This window comes from Protopterus annectens, chromosome 1.part0 (assembly GCF_019279795.1).
Source record: "Protopterus annectens isolate FY-2018-M chromosome 1.part0, PAN1.0, whole genome shotgun sequence".
Taxonomy (NCBI): domain Eukaryota; kingdom Metazoa; phylum Chordata; order Ceratodontiformes; family Protopteridae; genus Protopterus; species Protopterus annectens.
The window spans coordinates 1,926,638,097-1,926,662,087 of record NC_056725.1 but is presented as its reverse complement, the minus strand read 5'-3'; the positions used below and the strand labels follow the sequence as shown (position 1 = coordinate 1,926,662,087).

At 36.8% G+C, this 23,991-nt stretch overlaps 1 protein-coding gene across 1 annotated transcript in view; it reads left to right on the top strand.

Annotated features, from left to right (window-relative positions):
- The window catches only part of TTC23L (tetratricopeptide repeat domain 23 like), an 893,819-nt gene that overhangs the window by 496,024 nt on the left and 373,804 nt on the right, over window positions 1–23,991 (top strand). Inside the window, exon 7 of the mRNA XM_044070199.1 lies at window positions 14,723–14,900. Coding sequence (XP_043926134.1) covers window positions 14,723–14,900 — 178 coding nt within the window. The remainder of the gene's footprint in view (window positions 1–14,722; window positions 14,901–23,991) is intronic.

Here is a 23,991-nt window from a genome sequence, read left to right as displayed (position 1 = left end):
TAACATTGACTCTCTAAAGCCTTTCTCAAGAGTACTATTCATTTGAGACCACCCGTCAAAACTCCGGCCATGCTATGGAATCTAAATTTTGTTCTTTCCCGAATTATATTACCTCCTTTTGAACCAGCCTCATCCTGTGATTTGAAATATCTCCCATGGAAGACCATATTTCTAATAGCTATCACTTCTGCTAGGAGGATTTCTGAGTTACAGGCCTTGACCATCAAACCTCCTTATCTGATTTTCAATAATGACAGAGTCTCGCTCAGAACTAATCCATCATTTTTACACAAAGTCTGTTCAGAGACAAGGCTCAACCAATGTATTGAATTGCCCGTTTTCTTCCCTAAATTCACAAATAAGATGGAACTCATGCTGCACAAACTTGATGTTCATAGGCAACTCCGATTTTATTTGGACAGGACCAAACAATTCAGGGAAACAGAACAGCTATTTGTCTCCTTTTCAGAATCAAAAAAGGTGCTCCAGTGACAAAAGTCACCTTGTCAGGGTGGTTATCAGATTGTATTTACTTCACTTACAGTTCAGTGAATGCTCCATTACAACAAAAAAATAAAGGCACACTCTACTAGAGCTGTATCTACCTCATCAGCCTTCTCTGCTAATTTACCATTAGATACTATTTGTGCAGCAGCCACCTGGTCAAGGCCTCATACCTTCATCACTCATTACAAAGTAGACAAGGCTTCCAGGGACAGGGCTTCCTTTGGTTCTACTGTTCTGAAGAACATTCTCCCATGAGCCACCCGAGAAAGATGGTGCTTGGGACGCTACCCAGTAGTAAGAATGAATGGCGAGCTAGAACAACTTCACAAAAAGAAGTTATGTACTCACCATAATGTTCCATGTGCGTTGTTCCTCTTGCCTTCATTCTGACATCCCACCCTTCAACCCCCATCCAGTCTACTTGAGGTCCGAGACCTTTTTATTTATGGGTATTGTCTCTTATCCAATTCTTAGAGTGGCATATTAATAGTCATAGGTAGTCAGTTGGCAGCAAACAAGATCTGAGGGAAGATCAAGGTGCATCATGGGATAGGGAGTTGGCCTCGAGCTGGTTGAAGATCTCGAGCTTTTGCAGTTAGCCGAGTCAGAGCTGAGGATCGGCTCCAAACCCATCAGTAAGAATGAGAGCAAGATGAACAACTCACATGGAATGTTATGGTGAGTACATAACTTCCTTTTCTGTACTTTTATGAATCTATGTAAAGTGTGTTGGATACATTTTGGTTTGGAGCTTTTCTCCTCGGATCTCCACTAAAAATGGGCCCCTGGCTGAGCTGGACCAACCCCATTAAATGACAAATAAATAAATAACTATATGTGCTTGTATCAATGTGTGTGTGTGTGTGTGTGTGTGTGTGTGTGTGTGTGTGTGTGTGTGTGTGTGTGTGTGTGTGTGTGTGTGTGTGTGTGTGTGTGTGTGTGTGTGTGTGTGTGTGTGTGTGTGTGTGTGTGTGTGTGTGTGTGTATATATATATATATATATATATATATATATATATGTGTACAGAATAAAGATGAAGATGAAAAGATGTTATGAAATGAATAAAAGACTGATCCACTTGCAGTAAAAATGTAAAACTTATATTCTCAAGAGAAGATAAAAGAAGAAAATATGTAAACATGCTCTGTAGACAGACATTTGGTTACATAGGCTGGAAAAGAAATGATTATGGATACTTTTGTGTGAACTACAAGTGGAAACAAACTGCATAGTGAAGAATAAAGTAAGAACATTAAAAACAGAGACTTTAAAAAATGGTAAATGTAATAAATTACTTTTTCTTAATAGGTAATAATTAAGAAATGTTCAATGATATATATAAAGTTGAACTCACGACAGGTATAATTTATGTTATTTCATTATTTATGTCCATGCTTGATATACATAGGTATATATTCAAAACAGGTATAGAGAAAAATAATATCTCCATGAAATAGAGATAAATAATATAGTTAAAAGGAAAAGTAAAAAATAGAAGAGGGTAGGGAAAAAGGAAAAGGGGAAAGAGAATGGGAGAAATAAAAAAGGGAGTTGAAAATATTCTGCACGGTAAATTAACTCTATTTTATTTTATTTTTTCTGTTAGATTAGGGATATTAAATTAGCTTTTATAAAGTAAGTTATTATAAAGGTAACATGGTAAATAAAGTTTATATTGATAAATAATTTTGATTATTTGCAATCATGATAATTAATTAATAATTTGCCAGCCATTATATACAGGTTACAATAGCTTATGGTAAGATTTGAATTAATAGAGAAGTTTAAGTCTAGATAATCTATCTGTAGGTTTTGATAGGTTAGGAACTTAGTATCCATAGATTGTAGGATTGTAAATATGTTTTGGTTACATACTGGGATTGTATTATTAATAATTTGCAAATGTATTGTTTTATAATTTGGAAGGAAAGATTTAACACATATAATAATAAAAAGGTACATTTATTTATTAATGAATGTGACACAGTTTTCATTATTAAGTGTTGATAATGTTACTGACATCTTTCATTTTGTTCTAGATATCAAAATCCTGAATTAAAAAATATAGAATTAATAACTATTAATATAAATGGCTTAAATAGAGGCAATATAAGAAGGGCATTATAAAATATTTAAAATTAAATAAAGCTTATATATATACATATATATATATATATATATATATATATATATATATATATATATATATATCTACAGGAAACACATATAATAGAGAAGGATACATATCTGCTGAATAGTATAAGCTACAAAATTCTTGTTTCTTCCTGTTTTGATTAAAAAAGAGAGGAACTGCTATTTTATTGGGAAAAAAAAAATCACACGTTATGCCAAAGATTTTGGATACATTTAAAGACCACAAAGTTTTCAGCTGCAATCATTCAGTATAATAATAGAGTGTATACATTAGCTAACTTCTATTCATACCAAGAGTGGTCAAAAATTCAGCCAGGGATTATCTTGAAATTTTGCGAAGTATATGGAAGGGTAGTCTTATTATGACAGGGGATTTTAATTATATACCAGATAAAAAGACACCAGTTCTGAGAAAAATATTAGAATTCCAGCTTTGGCTAAGGTGCTAAATAAGTGGATAATCAATAACAATATGAAAGATTTAGTTTTTACTACAGAGAGAAATTCTATTTTTTATGCTAATTATTTATACACACATGGAACACATATAAATTTGGCTGGGATAAAAAGAATATTAAATATTTAGGAATAAATATCTACTCAGACACTAATCTGATTACTAATTCTAATTTTATCAACATTTCTGATGAAATAACGTCTTCAATTTAAGAGTGCAACACAAATTTCTTTACATATGAAGAAAGTTTGATGCTGATAAAAATGGTTATTTTACCTAAAATATTGTATATATTACAATCAACAGCTATTTTCCCAGAAAGGAAGCTAAAAAAATAGAAACAAAATCAAGAATTGCATATAAAAACCATATAAGGATATGGGAACATGGAAGGATATGTTTTCCAGATTTAGAATCCTACTCTTTAACTACAGTTCTAAATATGATTTCACTTTGGTTAAGTCCTCATTATTTAAGTAAAAAGAGTTTACATGAACAAATAACAGAAAAATCATATACTTGTTAATGATTTATGTAAAATCAAATCATAAATAAATTCTTATGGTTATTAAAATGATATAGAAGGAAATATAAAATGAAAACTGGATTCAAGTTATATGATGAATATATTGAGCATTTTTAGAAATTATTTAGTTTTCCCATTATTTAAAAAATGGAAGTTTATATTATTCTGAATTATATGCGCCCCATGATGTATAGAAACTCAAAACCTTAATAATATGATACCTCATAAAAATGAAAATATAACACTTTGATATGATTCTTTAGATAAGTGTTCATTGATAACATTAGAACAAATGATAATAAAATATAGTATGGACAATACACATAGATTAATTTGCATAGTAAACTTGAAAAATGTAAAAGACAGTTGTGTTATATAAATAGTAATGAAAAACATAATTTTCCTAACATTTTTTAATACTTGATAATCTATTATTCAAGGGAATATTACATGTAAATATTAAACCACAAGAAAAAAAAAAACATTGCCACAGATCCCAAAAAATACATTAATGTAATAAAAACTCTGGCACCTCAACTCAAAAGCCTTTAAAGGAGTAAACACTCAGTAAAACAGAACAAGTATATATACACAGTTCAATAAGACAATTAACACCAATTCATCAATTAATCACATACGTCCAATCAAGATCTCTATTTAAATCTGTAGAGTCCACAGTATTATGTTTCAAAATGTAAATAGTTTCTTTATACAACAATTTATGTTTCTCTCCAACTTGCACAATCAGTTGTTCCAAAATGGACCCTCTTAACAATGAAGTATCCCCTGCAAGAAAATCTTTAAAATGTAATGATAATGGGCTTTCTATATGTATATTTTTAACATCCCTAACATGTTCCTGAAAATGGACCTTAAAAGCACGCTGACTTTCCCCAATATAAAACATCTTAGAAGGACATTTTAATTAAAACATATATTATTCCCTCTATACTACAATCAAATGTATGTACTGGATTATAATTAATATTATTAATTTTAGAAAAATAATTAACTACAAGATGGTAGATAGAACATTTCCCACATTTATAGGTGCCAGCACCAATCTTTATATAAGGTTCTATGCTGGGTGAAGGAAAAACAGATTTATAATTTTTTTTTTAAATGTCCACTTATTTCTTACTAGAAAGGTAGAAATATACCTAATTTTGTAGTATATAATAAATTTGTTTTTCCGTCACCCAGTTCATTCTTTCAAACCAAATGATAGGCTATCCTTGAAGCCGTTTTTAATAGATAGACCTTTGAGTCATTAGATATACTATTTCATGCAATTTACAGATGGACAAATTTAGCTTTGAGATACCCCTTTTTAAATAGAAAAAGAAATATAGTATTTATCAAGAAATTTATATACATATTTTCCAAGATTTTAGATATTTTATTATGTCTAGTTAATAAAATAGTTAATGTATTAGTGTTCATAGTTATTTTGTTTTTACTGCCATCTACTGTTTTAAAGGGGGAGCTAGTAATTAACATATTGTAGTGGATTAGTTGTTTGAGGATGCTAATAATGCATTTTTATTTACTTATTTATTTTTCATCATGGTGCTATTATGGTCATGTAGTATGCTAAATGAATTTTATGTATATATTTTTTTCTTATACCTGGCTTGGGCAATTTAAATATTTGGTGTATTGATTTAGGTATCCATAATGTATATGTTTTATTGATTGGTTAATTGTTTAATGAGATGTTCTTTCAATGTGTATTTAAAGAATAGACATGATGTTGGCAGTTATGTCTGAAGAAGCGCCCTTGTCAGACGCGAAAGCACTCACATTGTTTTATATTTTTTTTGTGCTATTTTATTTTATTAACTCTTTTCAGTACTGGAACCATGTTTGCCACCTCATTGTGATTTTATCTAAAGTCAGCTAGAGAACTTAGGAATACTAAGGCCAGCATGAAAAAATGGAGCAGACAGTAGGAATAACACAGTGAGATAAAATGATTTTAGATGCCTAGCAAAAAGGAAAAGGATAGCCAGAATAAATCAACCTAATGAACAAGGGAGGAAAATAATAAAAAAGCATGGAACAAACTAATATGCTGAATGCATTTTTACCTCAGTTTTTATGGGATAATGGGGGATGCTGAAATTAGAAGGTAGGATGAGTATGCAGCAACAAAACATGAACATATGGACTGATTGACTGTGGGCAGATTGAACAAATACTTACCAAGTGGAGAGAGGAATACTGGAAAGGATACTGGCAAAAACCCTGACAGATATTGAGTAGATTAGTAACTAATGAAAAAATGCTAGAGAACTGGAAAAAGATTACAAAATTGTCCCTGTACAAATGAGGCAGAATGGAATTACAGACCAATGGGGCTGGTGTCATTAGCAGGAAGAGTAATGGTCATTATTTTCAGGGAAAGGCTAGAAGAGTTCCTGAACACAGGTTATTCCTGCAAAGGTGATATCATGGCTGTGTAAATAAGAACTGTCAGTCCAATATGATCCAGTTCTGAACTGGACTGAAGCATATTGGACAGGAAACTCCATTATCATATTCTAAGTTAACTTGTGCTACAGAGACTTACTTCACAAATTGCAGTCATTTTGAAGAATCTATTGTGCTGTCAAGCATAATTACAAGTTTCTGGCGTAAATTTCTGACCTATATGTTTGTATGTTCATACATAATTCCAAGGGTCTTTATTACTGTATGTTGGCATGACTGATGCATTTTGCAGACCTAGTCCTCTTGTGTTTGATCATAATATTGCATAGAATTGGAGAGTATTTGAGCAGGAATACAATATTTTCATACAAGCAGATTTTTCCAATAAAGATGCACATACGAGGGAATTTATTCTTCTTAATCAAGCGGGGTCAGAAGCCATTGAAAGAGAGCATTCATTTGTGCATGCACCAGAAGTATATGCAGGAGAAGGAGAAAACTGTCATATTGTTGTACAAGCTGAATCAAGGGAGGACCCTGAGTGCTTGAAACATAAATTTAGAGGGAATGTGTAACCTGCAGACGAATGTTACATTTGAGAAGCACTTATTTTAGACAAGAGACCAAAAGCCAGGAGAAATTTTTACAGCTTACATTACTGACTTGAGAAACAAGGCTAAAATGTGCAGATTTGGTGATTTGAAAGATAAGTTGATAAAGGACAATATTGTGCTTGGTGTTAATAATGCTGCAGTGAGAAAGATTTTGCTTCAAGTCAGTGATTTAATGTTGAGCCAAACCATAGAGATTTGTCAAGTACACAAACTTACAGAAAGGCAAACAAGATGCTTACAAGTGATAAGAGCATGGTTTCAGCAGCCTCTAGAGCAAACGTAGGCAGCATGCAACACATGCCTAACAGAAACAGGCTTAAGCACATGGCAGCTGCAGCCCCTGTGGGATTTCCAGGGAGAGCCTGTACCTTTCCAGCAAGTTCTAAGACTAACTCAGTAAAACGGACATGCTCAGTGAACACAAGGGTGAGTCAGCAAAACCCAAGTCAAGCCTCATTGTTAACTGTCGTAATTCTGATGCCAGCCATGAGACCAAAAGAAAAATGTGCTTAGCTTCTGGTCAACAATGCCACAAGTGTAAAAAAATTGAACCATTTTCAAAAGCTTTGTAAATCAAGTAAGCCTCATTCATTTATTAATAAAGGTCACTCAAAAAAGCAAGTTGATTATATAGAAAGCTGCAACTCTACTTTCTATGTATATGGTGTATCAGTGACTAGTGAAAAGGCTAATGCAGTAGATTTGTTGGCAAAAATGAAATCTTTTGCACTGTTTTGATTTATGGTAAATCCACAGAGCTCAAAGTGGACACTGGTTCAAAGTGCAATGTTGTGTCAGCAGAAACATTTACTAGAGTAAGAGCTGGTGAACAACTTATGGTCTGAAGAAGCGGAGTTTCTGTGAAAGCACTCACCAATGTTTAATAAAGCCACTCAGCCTACTGTGGACGTCTGTTTTTTTTTTTATTATTTTTGGTGAACAACTTAATTTGGCCAGTTGTGCAAAGCTTGTAGCTTATGGAGGTGAAGAGATTCAAACTGAGGGCTTAGTAGTGTTTTCATGTTATTCATCTGGAAACAGTTACGCCTTGCAATTTTATGTGGTCAAAAGACCTGTACAGTCATTATTAGAGACAGTTTAAAAATGAAATTGCTTTATTTTACCAAAGAAGTAAGCACATGTCCTAGTTCCAGTTTCACCAATGCTATTTTCACAGAGTATGCTGATATTTTCGAAGACAAGCTAGGTAAACTTCCAGTTGTGTACTCCCTGAAATTAGACCTAGAGGTCAGTCCAGTGGTCAGACCAGCGAGAAGAGTTCCAATAGCTATGCAGGACAAAGTCAAAGTCCAGTTAGATAAAATGGTGCATCAAGGTGTGATTTCTCCAGTTACAGAACCAACTGAATGGGAGTCTTCCATGGCAGTCAATCATAAGAAAAGTTAAGATGAAATCAGAATATGTACTGACCCAAGAGACTTAAACAAAACATTAAAGAGACCTCACCATTCTATGCGTACAGTCAAGGATGTTGCTACCTTCATGCCAAATGCCACTGTTTTTTCTGTCTTAGATGCAAAGAGTTCATTTTACCAAGTAATGCTTGATCACAAATCTTCACTATTGACCACATTCAGTACACCATTTGGTAGATACAGATTTCTCAGGATACCTTTTGGAATAAATTCTGCCAGTAAAGTCTTTCAGCATGCAATGGAGCAATTTTTTTCAGACTATCCATGTGCTATAATAGTAGATGATTTACTAGTTGGAGGCAATGATGAAGCAGAGCATGACAATAACCTCAGGAAAAGTTCTGGAAAGAGCACATGAAGTGAATATAAAGCTCAATCCTCTGAAATGTAAATTCAGGCTACCAGAAGTTACTTATGTCGGTCATTTATTTACCATTTCAGGCTTATGACCAGATTCTTCCAAACAAACAGCCATTCTTGAGATGTCAGCTCCAGGCAATATCCAAGGCTTACAGTGTTTTCTTGGTGTGGTTAACTATTTGGGCAAGTTTATACCAGACTTCAGTGAATTATCAGTACCTTTAAGAGAGCTGACACACAAAACATGTTACCTGGTCATGGTTGGAACAACACCAGAGAGCATTTCATAATCAGAAACAGAAAATTGCCAGTCCACCTACGTTAAAATATTATGATGTCCACAAACCAGTAATTCTTTCCTGTGATGCTTCAAAGTTCAGTCTTGGTGCAGTTATTCTTCAGGAGGACAGACCAGTAATCTATGCATTACCCAAACTGAGATGCAGTATGCTCAGATTGAGAAGGAACCTTTGGCAACTGTGTTTGCATGTTCGAAGTTCCATGATTATATTTATGGCCAACCTATGCAGATTGAGACTGACCATCAACCACCATGGGTGGGAAGATGGGGAGCAAGAAGTAATACAGAGAATTTTAAAGCACTACATCTAGGACACTACATGGCTAGGTGGGAAATATAGATGGAGAAAGTAATTTACACCTAGCATGCAATAGGAAAAGATCTGTAAGTGGTGATAACAACACCATCTAGTACAGAGCAAAAAAATGGACTCGTAATCCAACTGAGTCGTAATGCTGTTCACTGGTCAGATCTTATCTGGTGTACTTCATTCAGTTGTGCAGACCATTACAGGAAAAGGTGAATAACTGTCTTCAGGAAGATACATAAAAATGTAATAAGAGTAATATTGGCAGGGTGGTATTTGATAATGGGGTAGAGGTTGGGAGGTATTGGGACTTTTTTTTTTACTACAGACAAGGAGGGACAAGGTATGATGTGAGTCCATAACATCATGAATGGGGATAGTGAGTGGAACTTTAGAGAGGAGGATTGGAAGTAAGGATGCCATTAGCAAATTGTGGCAGTGCAGGCATATGGGGGTATAATAGGTACCAGCAACAAATAAGAGGCAAAAGCTGGATATAAGGAAGTGTTATTCCAGAGAGAGTGGTTGATGCTTAGAACAATTTGCCAAAAATGCTGGGGGAGGGTGTGTGACTCAGGATGCCTTCAAAAAAATAAAGTTACAGATAGAGGAAGAAGGAGGGTGGGAGTCTGTGTGTCTGCTATGGATTGCTAGCTATAAGCCATGAGCAGACTAGACAGATATGAGGCCTCTGATCCCCTAAATCTTTTCACTGTAGGTGTGTCTGCAAGATTGGAATGGAGGTACTGGAGCTATATAGAGCAGTTGCTGCCTTGTGGATCACAGTGCTTGTCCTTTAGGTAAAAAGTCATAGTGGTAATATGGTGGGGGGAGTCAATGACTAGCTAGATAACATGTCTGCGTCACAGGGAGTCATGCTGCTGTTATATGGATGGGCAGAGATTATCTACATATATATTCAGTTGACTGATTGGTTTATGTATCCAGGTCTGCTACTGGAAAGCTGGAAGTCCTTTTTTCTAAAGAAGAACTGTGACTACAAGGAAATTAAGCAACTTCTTCATGATCAGACAAAATGTTTTTGAAGCTAATTGGGTTCACTTTACAACACTGCATTCATATGTTTTACTAGGGAAAAAATAAAGAAATGCCATGTTGGTTCACTAGCAGAAAACACAAAGACATTGGAACACAGATGTGATGTAGTACCTTTCATTGGACCAACATAGGTTTTGCAATTACTTGAGCTTCTGAGCTGGAAAAAGCCCTTTGTCAGAAGTTATTAAGGTACTTACGTATTATCGCAACCAGATTTTCGCGGTAGTAGTGGTTGCTTCCCAACATTAAAATCTGATCGTTGATGTTGATGTTGTAATCAAGTCATACAATTTGTTTTCTTTCACACGTACAGTTGTACTGCAGGGTTATCAGTAAAAATTAAAAACTATGTTTGGCTGTTTATGTATGCACTTCCCCGGCAGCATGTCATGTGAAACCTATCTTGCCCATGCAAAACACTGTTTTGAAGCACTCCTGACTACAATCTGTGACAACCTTCCCCCACATAAAAAAAGAAGACAAAACCAGGAAATGAACAATCCACATATTTTCCATAGTAATACCTTCCAGAAACCAGTGAAGTACAATCTCAGTTTGTCTGAGGATACCATCATCAACAACACAAAAACAACCCACTGCTGACAAGTTGTCCCATCAGAAACAAACCCCAGAATCACCTGTCAGCATCATCCACCAACATTTTTGAAAGCCATTCCTTACTGCAACTTGCTGTTAACAAAACTTTCCTTTCAAGTCTGTGTGCAAAGTGTTAGACATAAAAACGTTACCTAAAGCATTTCCATATGTGGTGTGGGTGCTTTTCTTGGCAGCATTCTTTCCTTACAGTCACAGTATTCCTTTTGGCAGTAATGCAGCAGCCGTGAGAATTGAAGTGTGTGTGTGTGTAATGCACAAAAACAAGAAGGAGAATCTCACATTTATTTATCTTCCAAAATATTTCCCAAACTTGTTTTTTCTTAGTAAAGAAGTGAAATAACACCTTACAATGTTTCCCACACTCCATTTCTTTGCAGCATGTGAGTTTCGCAACCATGAAAATCTGGTTGCGTTAATACATAAGTAGCGTTATTAAGTTACTAATGTTAAATACAGTGCTTAAATATCCACTTGTGCCTAGAAAGGGAAGGGTATCATTTACTTCCAATTGGCTAAAATAAGAAATCCTGAAAGATGCTAGGATAGAAAACATGCAGCTCATGCTACAGCTCAGACAGTGTGTGTGTGTGTATGTGTGTGTGTGTGTGTGTGTGTGTGTTTGTGTGTGTGTGTGTGTGTGTGTGTGTGTGTGTGTGTGTGTGTGTGTGTGTGTGTGTGTGTGCGCGCGCTCGCGCGCTTGTGTGAGAGAGAGAGAGAGGAAATGTAGAGCAGGGGCAAGACATGCTATAAAATCAAATTTGGCTTGTTACTTTACAGTTAGTGTTATTTGAGCAGAGAAGATAACACTAAGAGAGACTCCTCTAACTTTTAATGAGACAGTAAATTTCAAAACAAGAATGTGTAGGGAGATTAGTTAATTCCAGAGAAGAAAAACAAAAAGAACAAAAAGTTATCTGTAAGCTGCTAGTCTGTCTAAACAAGCAATCTTTATGAGACAGAGGTTTTAGTTAACAGAAAATATGAATTAACAATAATGTGCAGTTCACAATGATGAGAAAGGCAGGGACTACCAAGAGAATAAGATAGGGTTAGAATGTATGGATATTGTACACAGTTAATACACTAAACAAGCTGTGTTTAACTAACGGAGAGAAACAGAGAAAGAGAGAGAGAGAGAGAGAGAGAGAGAGAGAGAAAGATGGTATTACATAATATAAAAATATGAAGAGCAACAGAACTGGATAAAGTTTTGTTATAATGTTTAAACTATCTGAACATTTAGGCCATACCTGACTTTTAAGTTTATGGTTACTGGTAAATCTGCCCAGAATGCTACCTTATATGAAAATAAATATTCTCTGTTGTGAATAAAATACATGTGCTAAAATACACATAGACCCCAGTAATATTAACAGTTGCTGTTAATAGTCTGAAATGGTCATCAGTTGGAATTCAGAGTAAATTCATCAAATCATTCATTACCGGAAGAAATAAAAAAGCATCTGTTGCTGTTCAGTATACCTTATTTATGTCCACATTTAGTTGCTCAAAAGGAAAAGTTAGGTATTATAGTGTCTCATAAAACCAGCATTCAGGTTCATACCACTGACACTAATCATCCCAGCCACACAGTCAAGTCAGTTATTTACAGTCAAGCTTTTCAGTATCACTGCATTTGTTCTAAGGAGGCAGAAAGAGACACACAGTGGGCACAGGTGAAAGCCACCATACTTGCTCACTGTCATTCTGCGTGGTGTGGGAGTTTAACAGAGCACAGATGTGATGTAATATCTTTTATTGGACCAACACAGGTTTTCCAGTTACTCAAGCTAGCATGAGTACAGCTGCTTGAGTATAAACAGAGGAACCCCTGTGACAGAGTTCAGCTAGTGACAACGTATACAGAACTTAACAAACTGTACGAAATCATAAGGGACTCCAACCAATGTTCAGTGAGGATGACAAGTTGAAAGACATTTTCAAGCGCTCCTACTGCTGTCATTTAAACAACCTCCAAGTTTAAAGAATTTTCTTGTCAGAAGCAAATTTAGACCAGGATACACTATAGTCCAGAATGGTACAAAACCCTGCAGCCATCCAAGATGTAAAACATGTCTCTTGATTTGTACAGCTTCCAACATAACAATTTCACAGAATGGAAGTTTCAAAGTATAGGGTTCATTTATGTGCACTTCCATAAATGTGGTTTATCTAATCAAATGCAGGGAATGTTCAGAGAATGGTTACATAGGAGAGACAGGCCTGTTACTCAGAAGTAGGATGAATACCCATAGACACACAGATACAAATAAAATGACTGACAACCCAGTATCAGCACACTTTTCCCAGGCTGATCATTCTGTATCTCATATGACATGTCTGGTTCTTAAAGAACATTTCTGCTCAGCTTTGTAAAGAAGAACAATGGAGATTAAGTTAATTCAGTTGTTCACTCTGACAGTCAGTGGTATAAACCTGGATACTGGTTTTATGATGCTCTATAATACTTAACTTTTCCTTTTGAGAAACTAACAGTAGACATATGTAACGTATACCAAACAGCAACATATGCCTTAATTTTATAATTTTTTTTTTTTTTTTAATTTCTTCAGGTAATGAATGATTTGATGAATTTACTCTGAATTCCAGGTGATGACTTTCACAGTATTAAAAGTAACTGTTAAGATTACTGGAGTCTGTATTTTAGCACCTGTATTTTATTCGCAACAAGAGAATAGTTATTTTCACATAAGGCAGCATTCTGGTCAGACAACTAGTCACCATAAACTTAAGATTTCGTTACGTGGTGGTGACTTCCAGTTTGTACTACACAATAAACTTAAGTCAGGTAAGGCCTAAATGTTCAGACAGTTTTAACATTGTAACAAAATTGTTTAGAGTATTAATTGTGGGCAATATCCATTCATTCTAACCCTATCTTATTCTTTTGGTAGTTACTTCCTTTCTCGTCATTGTGAACTGTACGTTATTGCTAATTCATATTTTTGTTAGCCAAAACCTCTGTCTCACAAAGACTGTGTGTTTAGACAGACAGTTTACAAATTATTACTTTTTGTTTCCTCTCCTGGATTTAACTAATTTTCTTACACGTTCTTGTTTTGAGAGTTATTGTCTCTCTTAGTGTTATCATCTCTGCTCAATGAACACTAACTGTAAAGGAAGATGCCAGACTTTGATTTTATAGCATGTCTTGTCTCTCTCTCTCTCACACACACACACACACACACACACACACACACACACACACACACACACACACACACACACACACACACACATACTGCCTCTCTCTGAGTTGTAGCATGAGCTGAATGTTTTCCATCTTGGCATTTTTCAAGATTTCTTTTTTAGCCAATTGGAAATAAATGATGTACTTCCTTTTCTAGATGCAAGTGGATATTTAAGTGCTGTATTTAACATCAGTAACAATAAATCCTGATGAAGGGCTCATGCCAGCTCGAAAGCTCAAGTTACTGCAAAACCTGTGTTGGTCCAATAAAAGGTATTGCAATCATGTAATATGTGCTTTACTAGATGTGTTATATTGCCTTCTATAAACCAGTGTTGTGAAAAAAATATATCCATGTTATTTTGTTGTGAAGGCTTTCTCTGGTGCAAGATTGTTTCAAAAGTTGTTCAGCATTAAAAATTTGTGATATATTTCTAAGATTGTGTATGGTCATTGTACTAATTATGATCTGAAATTTGTTTAATGGCATAAAGAAAATGAAGGAGTCATTACCCAATAAATTGTGTTATTACCTACATTTTTTTTCTGAAGTGCATCTGTTTTTTAATTATTTATTGTAAGTTTGTGTTGAAATAAAATCACATAGCCTAGGCATTATGTAATTGTTGCTTTTTTCATTTGCTCATCCTTTTCTGATGTCTCACTGGTTTGTCATTCAGATAAAGTATATTCTTCTTAAATGAGTTAGTGCAACTAATAATTTTATTAACTCTACAGAGCCTGTCTCCTGCAGAACAATCCAGTACTGGCACGTGAATACTTTAACAAGACTGCTGCCCTTGTAGCTGCAAAAGAGGGAGACTGTACTGAAGAACTAATCAGCATCTACCATGATATGGCAAAAGCTGAACAAATGAGAGGAAAGCATGACAAATCAATTGAACATTTATTACAGGTGAAGCCCCATGGCATGTATATATGATGGAGTTAAGGTTGCTTTTATTTCTAAATTGCAAAGAAAGGATAGGAAATGTACAATTCTTACTGAGGGACAGACAGTGGAAGTGCAGCTGTGTAAGAAGCTATGTTGACATCCAGGCAGAACTGAGTAGGTAAACAGTTTTAGTTCCTCCACAGTCATGTGTTTGTTTTTTCCTTACTTAATTAAGCTTGATAAGATAATTTTTATCATCATTGTCATCACTGCCCTAACTTGTTTGGGTACTGGTTCCAAAGGGAAGCATTGCTTCTGGCTAGCCCGCCTATAGAGCTAATCTGTCCTGTGCTGCTGGGAGGACCTAGACTACCGGTGCCAATCATATTAATATTCCTCATCCCCCCAAGCTACAGGAATTCTAAGCTCTGTCATCTGTGCTTCAAAGGCAGTAATTTTTCCTCTCCAGGTTTCCTGATTTATTTGAGAAGATGAGGAAGGTTTCTTCTGAAGTAAAAATACATTTTCCTCAGTATTATGCTAAGTTGTTTGTTTGCTTTTTGGCTTTTAGGGATTAGGGGTCGCCACAGCGGAACTCCGGTCTGCTAATGATTGGCAGTCGATTTTTATGGTGCTGAGTTGCCAGCCCGATGTCCAACCTTCAGCGAAGGCACTCCCATTCACGCATGTCTTTTGGAGGCCACTCGACCGTGGGGAGGACATGCAGACTCCACACAGAAGGCACTCCAGCCGAGAATCGAACAGGAGAACCACTTGCTGTGAGGCAACAACGCTACTGCTGTACCACAGCGGCTTGTCAGTATTATGTTAAGTACAAGTTTTTATTAATGTTTTAAAAAAAATTTCTGATTTTCCTGTCATTATGTAAGACAATTTCTTACTGCAAGCATAAAATTCTTCAGTCTTCACCTTGAGCATAAGAGAGCTTTACTGTGCTTATTTTTTTATAAATGTGTATATACAATTGTGACATAACTCTCAAATGTCCCTAATTTTACAGAATGTACAAACTGTAAGAACCTGTAAGAAATACACAGCCAAACAAGAGTTTTCACTGTAACTTCAGCTTGGCTGGGTGTTTTTGTATTTTTTACTGACTGGTTTGCCTGTGTCACCTTTTTACCCCTTTGTTTTGATTTTACAGAATGCTCCTGATTTTGCTGTATATTTTTGGGTTTCCTTGTAATGTTTGTGGTTTTCTAGAAAATCATTTTGGATTGCCCTCACTAAATAATGACACAAATTTGAGTTCATATCCTTTAAAAAATACATGCAAAAAGTTCAGTCAGGACTGCAGTGCTTGAAATTTGACTCTTAGGAAACTTTCTGTCAAAGTTCTCTCTCCATACCGCTCAACCTCTTATCGCAATAAATGTGGACAAAACCTAAAATAATGGGGGGGGGGGGGTAAGGGCCCAGAATAGGGACAGGTTCATAGGTGTGTACAAGGCTAATGGTCCTGGAGCCTTTACAAGCCTAGCCCATAGGATTACCCTGGCATCATGCCACCTGACCTTAGTTCCCAGTGCCTCTGTCGAGCAGAGCCACTGGAGTGATCCCTGGGGTGAATTTTGTATTTCCCATTCACTCATCAAGATTCCTCTTGAAGAGGGCCAGTGAGGTGCTCTGCTTGACATGTATGGGAAGTCTACTCCATAGCAGACAGTCTCTGTGTTATGAACCTGTCCCTCCAGCATGTTCTGTTGATTGTGGTAATAAAGTTGAGGTCTTTGGAGCATGTGGTGCGGTGGGATTGGGATTTCATTAGATGTAGCATTTCTAACAGAGCTGGGTCAGACATGGCTTTGTAAGCCAAGCAGAGATCACCTCTAAGTAGGTGATATGAGACAGAGAATAGTTGGAGATTTTTTAGTCTGTCCATGTAGGACAAGTGTTTAAGGCCAAGGAGCCTCTTTGTGAGGTACTTTTGTGGCCTCTCCAGTTGTTGCAGGTGTCTAGTGAGGTACATGCCAAATGGGGCATTGTACTCAATGATTGGCCTAATGAGGGAAGAGTATAGGGAGACAGTGACCTCTTTCTTCCTGGATGCAAAACCCTTAATAATGAGATATGCCACATAGAAGGACTTTCTGACCACAGTGGCAATGTGGTGGTCAAAAGGGAGGTTGCTGTCAACCTTTGTTCCCAGAGCTCTTATAACTCCTTCTGTGTTCAGTGGACTACTGTTGATGTGGTAATTCATGGGAACCAGGTTTTTCCCAAAGGGGATAATGACACATTTTTTGGCATTGAGCTTAAGGCCATGGTTCTGACAGCAGTTGTTGGTCTCCGTGAGGCCTTTCTATAGGATGTCAACATTACTTGGAGTGTTAATAATAGCTCCCAACTTGCAATCGTCTGCGAACTTTGTCAGCCAGAGACCCTTTGTGTTAGCCTGGACTTCAGAGAAGTAGATAAAAAACAGGAGAGGACCCAGGAACGAACATTGTGGGACTCAACTCATGACTGGTCAGTACTCTGACTTGGTGTCACCTACTTTCACACTGTGGGTTGTATCTGTGAGCCAGTTTGCAACCCACCTAGTGATATAGGGTTTGATGCCTAGCTTAGTGAGTTTTTCTATGATTCCTGAGTGGGGAATGGTATCAAAGGCCTTGGTCAGATCAAGGTAGGCTGTATGAACCACTTTGCCTTCATCTACAGCTCTTTTGACTAACTCAAAGAAGTCGACCAAGTTGAGCAGGCATGAGCAACACTTCACAAAACCAAACTGTGTGGGATCCAGAGTTTGGAGATTCCCTATATCCTTGTTTATTAGGTCCATGATGATGCATTCCATAGCTTTGCATATCAGACTCATTAGTCTAATGGGGCGATAGTTCCCAGGGTCTGTAGTCACTCCTCCTTTGTGGAGAGGGCTGACTGTAGCAGTGCTTTTCGTACAATGGGAGAGAGATGTATTATTACAAGCTACAGGTTTTTCTCACCACATCTTATGGTACATTAGGTTTGTGGATGACATTTTCCTTTTATGGAATGGATCACCTGAGACCCTTGTTGAATTTGTAGAGTTCTTGCATCAATCTACAGGTTTTCATAGACTTACATTTAAGTATTCCTGGGAACAAATTGAATTTTTAGATGCTATGGTGAAGAAATCAGACTTTAACCACATGGAGACTAGTATTTATAGAAAATCCACTTGGAGGAATTGTCTACTTCATAAAAGTAGTATGCACCCCAGGCATATTCCTAAGAATGTGATTAAGGGACAAGTACTTAGGGTCATGAGACTCCGTAACGAAGATCAACAGCTTAGTTTAGCACTTGAGTCTCTGAAGAAAGACTTCTTAGATAGAGGGTATTCAATAAATGAAACTGATAGATGCATAACATATGCATTGAAACAGATGCAAAATAAAGAAAGGCCCTATTTCTCTGAACCACTTTTAAATGAAGGTGCTCAGGTATGTGAGAGAACAGAGGTCTTTAGATTTCCTTTAACATACTCATCAGATATCTATAGAGTCTGTGATATCATCAAACATAATTGGGACATTTTAGATACAGTGGATGAACTAAGAAGTAGTATAGATACGGTGCCACACTTCCCTTTTAAAATAATAGATCATTGAAGAGGCACCTATGCTATAATGCATCCACTACTACAAAAGTTTTAACATCGACTAGGAAAGGTACTTTTAAATGTAGGGATTGTACAGCCTGTAAGTTTATTCATACATGTATGAATTATGTACATTAACATAACAGGTCTGAGGTAGAAATAGATTTCTACTCTGACTGTAAGACCAGAAACATAGTATATCTGAGTTATTGTGCTAAGTGCCCTGCATTCTATATAGGTATGAGTAACATACAGCTTAAGGATAGAATCTTGGAACTTCAGAGGGACATTAAAAATAAGAAAGATACGAATGCCCTTGATAAACATATAATGAATTTTGGTGCTGACCATACCTTTAGCTTTCTGGTAGTGGAAATAATTTCAGAGAATTTAAGAGGGGGGATATTAGGAACGGGACAGAATCTACTGAACAGAAATGGATTCTGTCACTGAATGCAAACAAAGAACCAGGTTTAAATGAGGTTGTTTCACTAAAACCATTTTTAAAGGCAAGACCACTTAAACACCGAGATTTTAAATGTTTTGTATTTCTGTCAGTTTTTATTTTATTTTATATATGAGCTTTTTCTTAATGTTTTTATTTAAGCTATACTATTTGGAGACTGTTTCTTTAAAATGTTTTTAGTGATGGTGTTAATTGATTTTATGCTAGCTACTTAAAACCTAGTGTGTACTTTCAAGAATCAGTCTGATGAAGTGGTTTGATACACAGTGAAAGCGCTTACTGTTCTGATTTAAAGTTTTTAGGAGGTACCATTGTGCAGTAGCTCAGATAAAATCTGGGATTTGCCGTGGAGATTCCTTATATAACTATAGAAGGTCTTGTGGTTGTCTTTACTATCTGCTACAATTCTGTTTTCATAGCTAGGTTTGGAGGATTTGATGAGGGATCTCAACTTTTTGTTGAGGCTGATAAGGGAGTTTTTCCAGTCTTGGGACTTCACCTTTTTTTGCATCAGTTTCCTCCTTCTGTTGTAGAGTTTGTTTATGGCAAGGGACCACCAGATTGGCTTTCTTTTTTTGGAGTAGAGCATTTTGGTTCTATTGGGTACAGCAAAATCCATGCATTTGTGTACGTTTGTACAGTACATTGGTGTATGATTCAGTGGTCATGCAACTATTCTCCATTTGCATAGGTGCCGTGAAGTTAGCCACCTCTGTTTTTAGGAGCCTAAAGTTTGCTTTGGAGAAATTTTTCATGGTGGTTTCCTTTGCAGGGGGGTGGGAGGGATGTGGATATCCAAGGTTATTAGTTTGTGGTTGGATCTAACCAAGGAGGAGTTGACTACTAGTGTAGAGCAGCAGTCACCCATGTTGGTAATGACCAGGTCAAGGATATTGCTACCTCTAGTGGGGGTAAGAACAAGCTGGTCCAGGGCATTGGAATTAATGAATTCCAGGAAATGTTGGGCAAGTGTATTGGTACATGACTAGCTGTCCCAGTTAATGGAGGGGTAGTTGAAGTCACCCAGTATGAGGGTGTTAGGTTGGACCCTAATATTCTCCAGGGTGCTTAGGAATGTGGAGTGTGAGTCTTGGGACATAGTTGGGGACCTATAGCATGCCACAACTTGAATCGCTGTCTTACCCAATGTTATCTCCACCTGTAGTATCTCAGATGCATTATGTTGGGCTACCAGTCTGGAGGTGTGCGCATCCTTTATGAACATGGAAACACCACCGCCTTTGGACCTTCGGTCCAAGTTCTGGGGCTGAAAGGTGTGGAATGAATTGTAGCCTGGTAGTGCAGGTGTCTGTTACGGCACAAATGTTGATGTTCTCCATTTTAAGGAGTGCTTCGAGTGAGTGCATTTTGAGATTTAGACTTCTAGTGTTGAGCAGCATGACCCTTAGATTGCATTTGTTTGTAGCTGTTACATTGGTAATTTGGTCTTTGGAACATTGCTTAAAAAAGTCACTATAGGGGTGGCAAGAGCCTTGGCCAGTATCCGGAAGCCCAGGGGTGACAGATGCAGGCCATCTCTGGCAAAGCATTGAGGTCTGTCAATCATGTCATCCCATGCAGATACTGGATCCCTTAGAATGACACCAGAAACTTAGCCAATTCTTGAAATCAATCATTTTCTGCTTGTACTGTACTATCATTCTGGGTAATGGTAGGATGCTGCTCAGGGCTAGGGTCATACCCAGCTGGGCTACATAATCCAAGAGCTCCTCCATGTCTCTGTTCATGTAGTCCAGGCAGGTATGTCTCAGGTCATTCACGCCCACATGTACAATGACAGAGTCATATTTGTACTTGTTGTTGAGGGACCTGAGTGCGTGCGTTATGTGGTGGATCCTGGCACGTAACAGGCAGCTAGTAACCGTTAACAAACACCAAACTCTTGTAACAAAAAAAAACGTTGATACAGCAAGCTTGAGGACTGACTTGCTTCCAAAGCGTTTATTAACACAGTATATCCCGCAACAGTTGGGCAAATATGAAGTTCTGCAAAGCACAAACAGATAAAAGCTCCAAGAACAAATAAAATGTGAAACGCTGCAAGCGTTTTTCGTCTGGATAAATATCCAGACTTCTTCAGACACAGCTAACATTAAACAGACTGGGTATTTAAGCATGGTTTCAAACAATTAAGCACAAGTGCATCAACTTAATTATTGCTTTCCTTCACCATCTTTAAAGTCACAGTCATCATATCGTTAGTTAAACATACAACAATGTAAAACCATATTTAAAACCACTCATTTTAAAAATAGCTAAACAGTGCTATCTCAACTGTTTATAGTACTAAACTACTCTAAATTTTAAACAGTTTGCGGACTCAATGTCCGTTTTCTAACAAGGTGATTGTTTTAAACATTTTATTCACCATCATAAAGTCAATTATATAGGTAATACTATAATCAAATATATTACAGTATAAAAAGCTTTATTCCTCAAATTTTTAGTTTAAAATATTATTAAATTTACCTTAACAAACTTTTGATCTTTAAAATGCACGCAATTGAACACACTTCATTCAATCCTGGTTCTCTACATGCTGCCAACCGTAATTGCCAGCTTAGTTCGTTTTTTTCTAACTCCGACTTTAAATAATTTTCATTCATTAAATTATTTTCTGTCAAACAATTTTTAGTTTGACTAATAATCATGAACTTGAATGCATGGCCTGAATATTCTGCACAGTGCCTAGCAAGGGCATTTTCACTTTTATTCCTTGTTATGGCATAGAGGTGTTCATAGATCCTATCACGTAACCGCCTCTCCGTTTTACCCACGTAAAATGACGTGCATTGTGTACACTGTGCCAAATAAACTATGGCTCTAGAATTACAATTAAATGATTCCTTAATAAAAAAACTTTCTTTTCTAATAGTAAACATATCTGATGTTTCTATATAACTGCAATACTTACATGTTCCGCATTTCTTTGTGCCCCCTTTACATTTCATAATTCTAGGTTTCATTTCAAGTAATTTTTTCATGTTTGTGCCCCTTCTATAAGTTACTATAGGGCCAACTTTCAAAATTCTTGAAAGGTCTTTATCCATTGCCAAGCAGTACCAATATTTTCTCACTATATTACAAATGTCTACCGCTTCTGGGCAAAAGGTAACAGGCAGCTGACTGTTGCTCTCTCCTTATTCAACCTAGTGAGTGGGACATCAGTGTGCCTCACTATCGAGTCACCTATAACTAGTGTGTTGGGAATGCTGTTTTGCCTTAGGGGCTTTGGTTGAGTGGCACCCTGTTTAGGAGAGTTATGTGTCTCGTGATTAGTGATGTGATGGTTGAGTGCATTTCTGCCTTGGAGGTCTCTGCTGTTTGGGTAGATTTTTATCGAGACCCTCCATGAAGGTGGGTGTGTGGTTTGTGTTTTTATGTGAAGGCAGTGCCAGTGTGTGTTCTGGAGGGCTATGTGTTCAATGTGGTGTGGTGCAAGTGTTGACCTTCTTCTCTTGACCAGCTATTCCGATCTTGGCTGGAGAGTGCGTGGCTTCCAATTTGGATATATAAGTGCATCTGTTGCAAGTCTGAATGTAGGGGGGGGTAAGAGGAGAGGGTTGTCAGTGTACATGAGGCAATTACTACATTGCCTCAAGATGCCCAAGTTCACCAGGTTGATAGGAGAAAGCAAGGGAACTGACCTTTAGACGTGCCTGGAAGGGTGGGCATTAATAATAAGTACTGGAGCTGTTTCCTTGTAGAACATTTAGTGCTGGTAGCACTTTTGTGTGCTACAATAATTGCTACAAGAAGTCTGGTAAAGTGCTAGACTAATAAGCTAATAAAAGTGCAGGAGAGTAGAGAACTAGCAGATCTAAGGGAAAAATTGAACAGCAGACTTTGGCATTGCTCAGAAGCTTACAAACAGTCCCCGATACAGCAGATCTGTATCTGGACTAGACTAGTTACAGGAAAGGCAGGAAACAAGCGCAAATGCGGGCTTTTAAACCAGATAGTTGATAGAGATGGAAAAAAAAACTGTCCAAACGGCCAATAAACTACAATCTCTGGGCCAGAAACCACTCCTCTAGTGGTAGATAGGCTACCTGGTGCCTACCACTCCCACTGATAAGCTAGAAGGCTTCCCTCAACAAAGAAAGGCTTGGGGGACTCAGAAGCTTACAAACAGTCCTGAATACAGCAAATCTGTATCTGGATTAGACTAGTTACAGGAAAGGTGGGAAACAAGCACAAATGCGGGCTTTTAAACCAGATAGTTGATAGAGATGGAAAAAACTGCCCCATTGGCCAATAAACTACAACTTCTGGGCAAGAAACCAAGCCTCTTGTGGCAGATAGGTTATCTGGTGCTTACCACTCCCACTGATAAGCTAGAAGGCTACCCCCAACACAGAAAGGCTTGGGGGGGGGGCTCAGAAGCTTACAAACAGTACAAACTGTAAGAAATTGTAAGAAATACCCAAACAGGTTTTAAATATTGTACTTATAAACTTAGAAAGTTGCTAGAATAACAGAATTTGTTTTACATGCATTTTTTGAAGGATACGAAGTCTGAAACTCAAATGAATGTCATTATTTATTGACTTTAATCTTCATTGATTTACCAGAAAAACACACATTATATGTGGAACAGATGAAAAATATGAGGTAGAAATCTGGGCATTCTGCAAAAATCTGGACACTTGAGAGGCATGTCTCTCTCTGTGTCTTAAATTAAACTAACCTTGGATGTAATTTTTGTCTGAAGTTGTTTTTGGTTTTGCTTATATTGCTTACACATCTCTAAAGCCCCTAAAATGGAGAAGATTGCAATTTTTGCAAATAAACTTTCTAATAGCATATTACTTGTCAGCCTGAGGTTAAAAAAGCATTTAGTCAATTATCAATTTGTTGGTCTGCTGATTTTGAATTCTGTCAGCATTCCAAATTTGTTGCCACAGATGCCTGAGATGAAAGGTAATAAAACCCACATTTGCCTCAAAAAGCTCTTATTGTTTCTCAGTAAAGAAAGACTCCATCTTTTGAATTGATTATCTGAACTTTTTCAAATA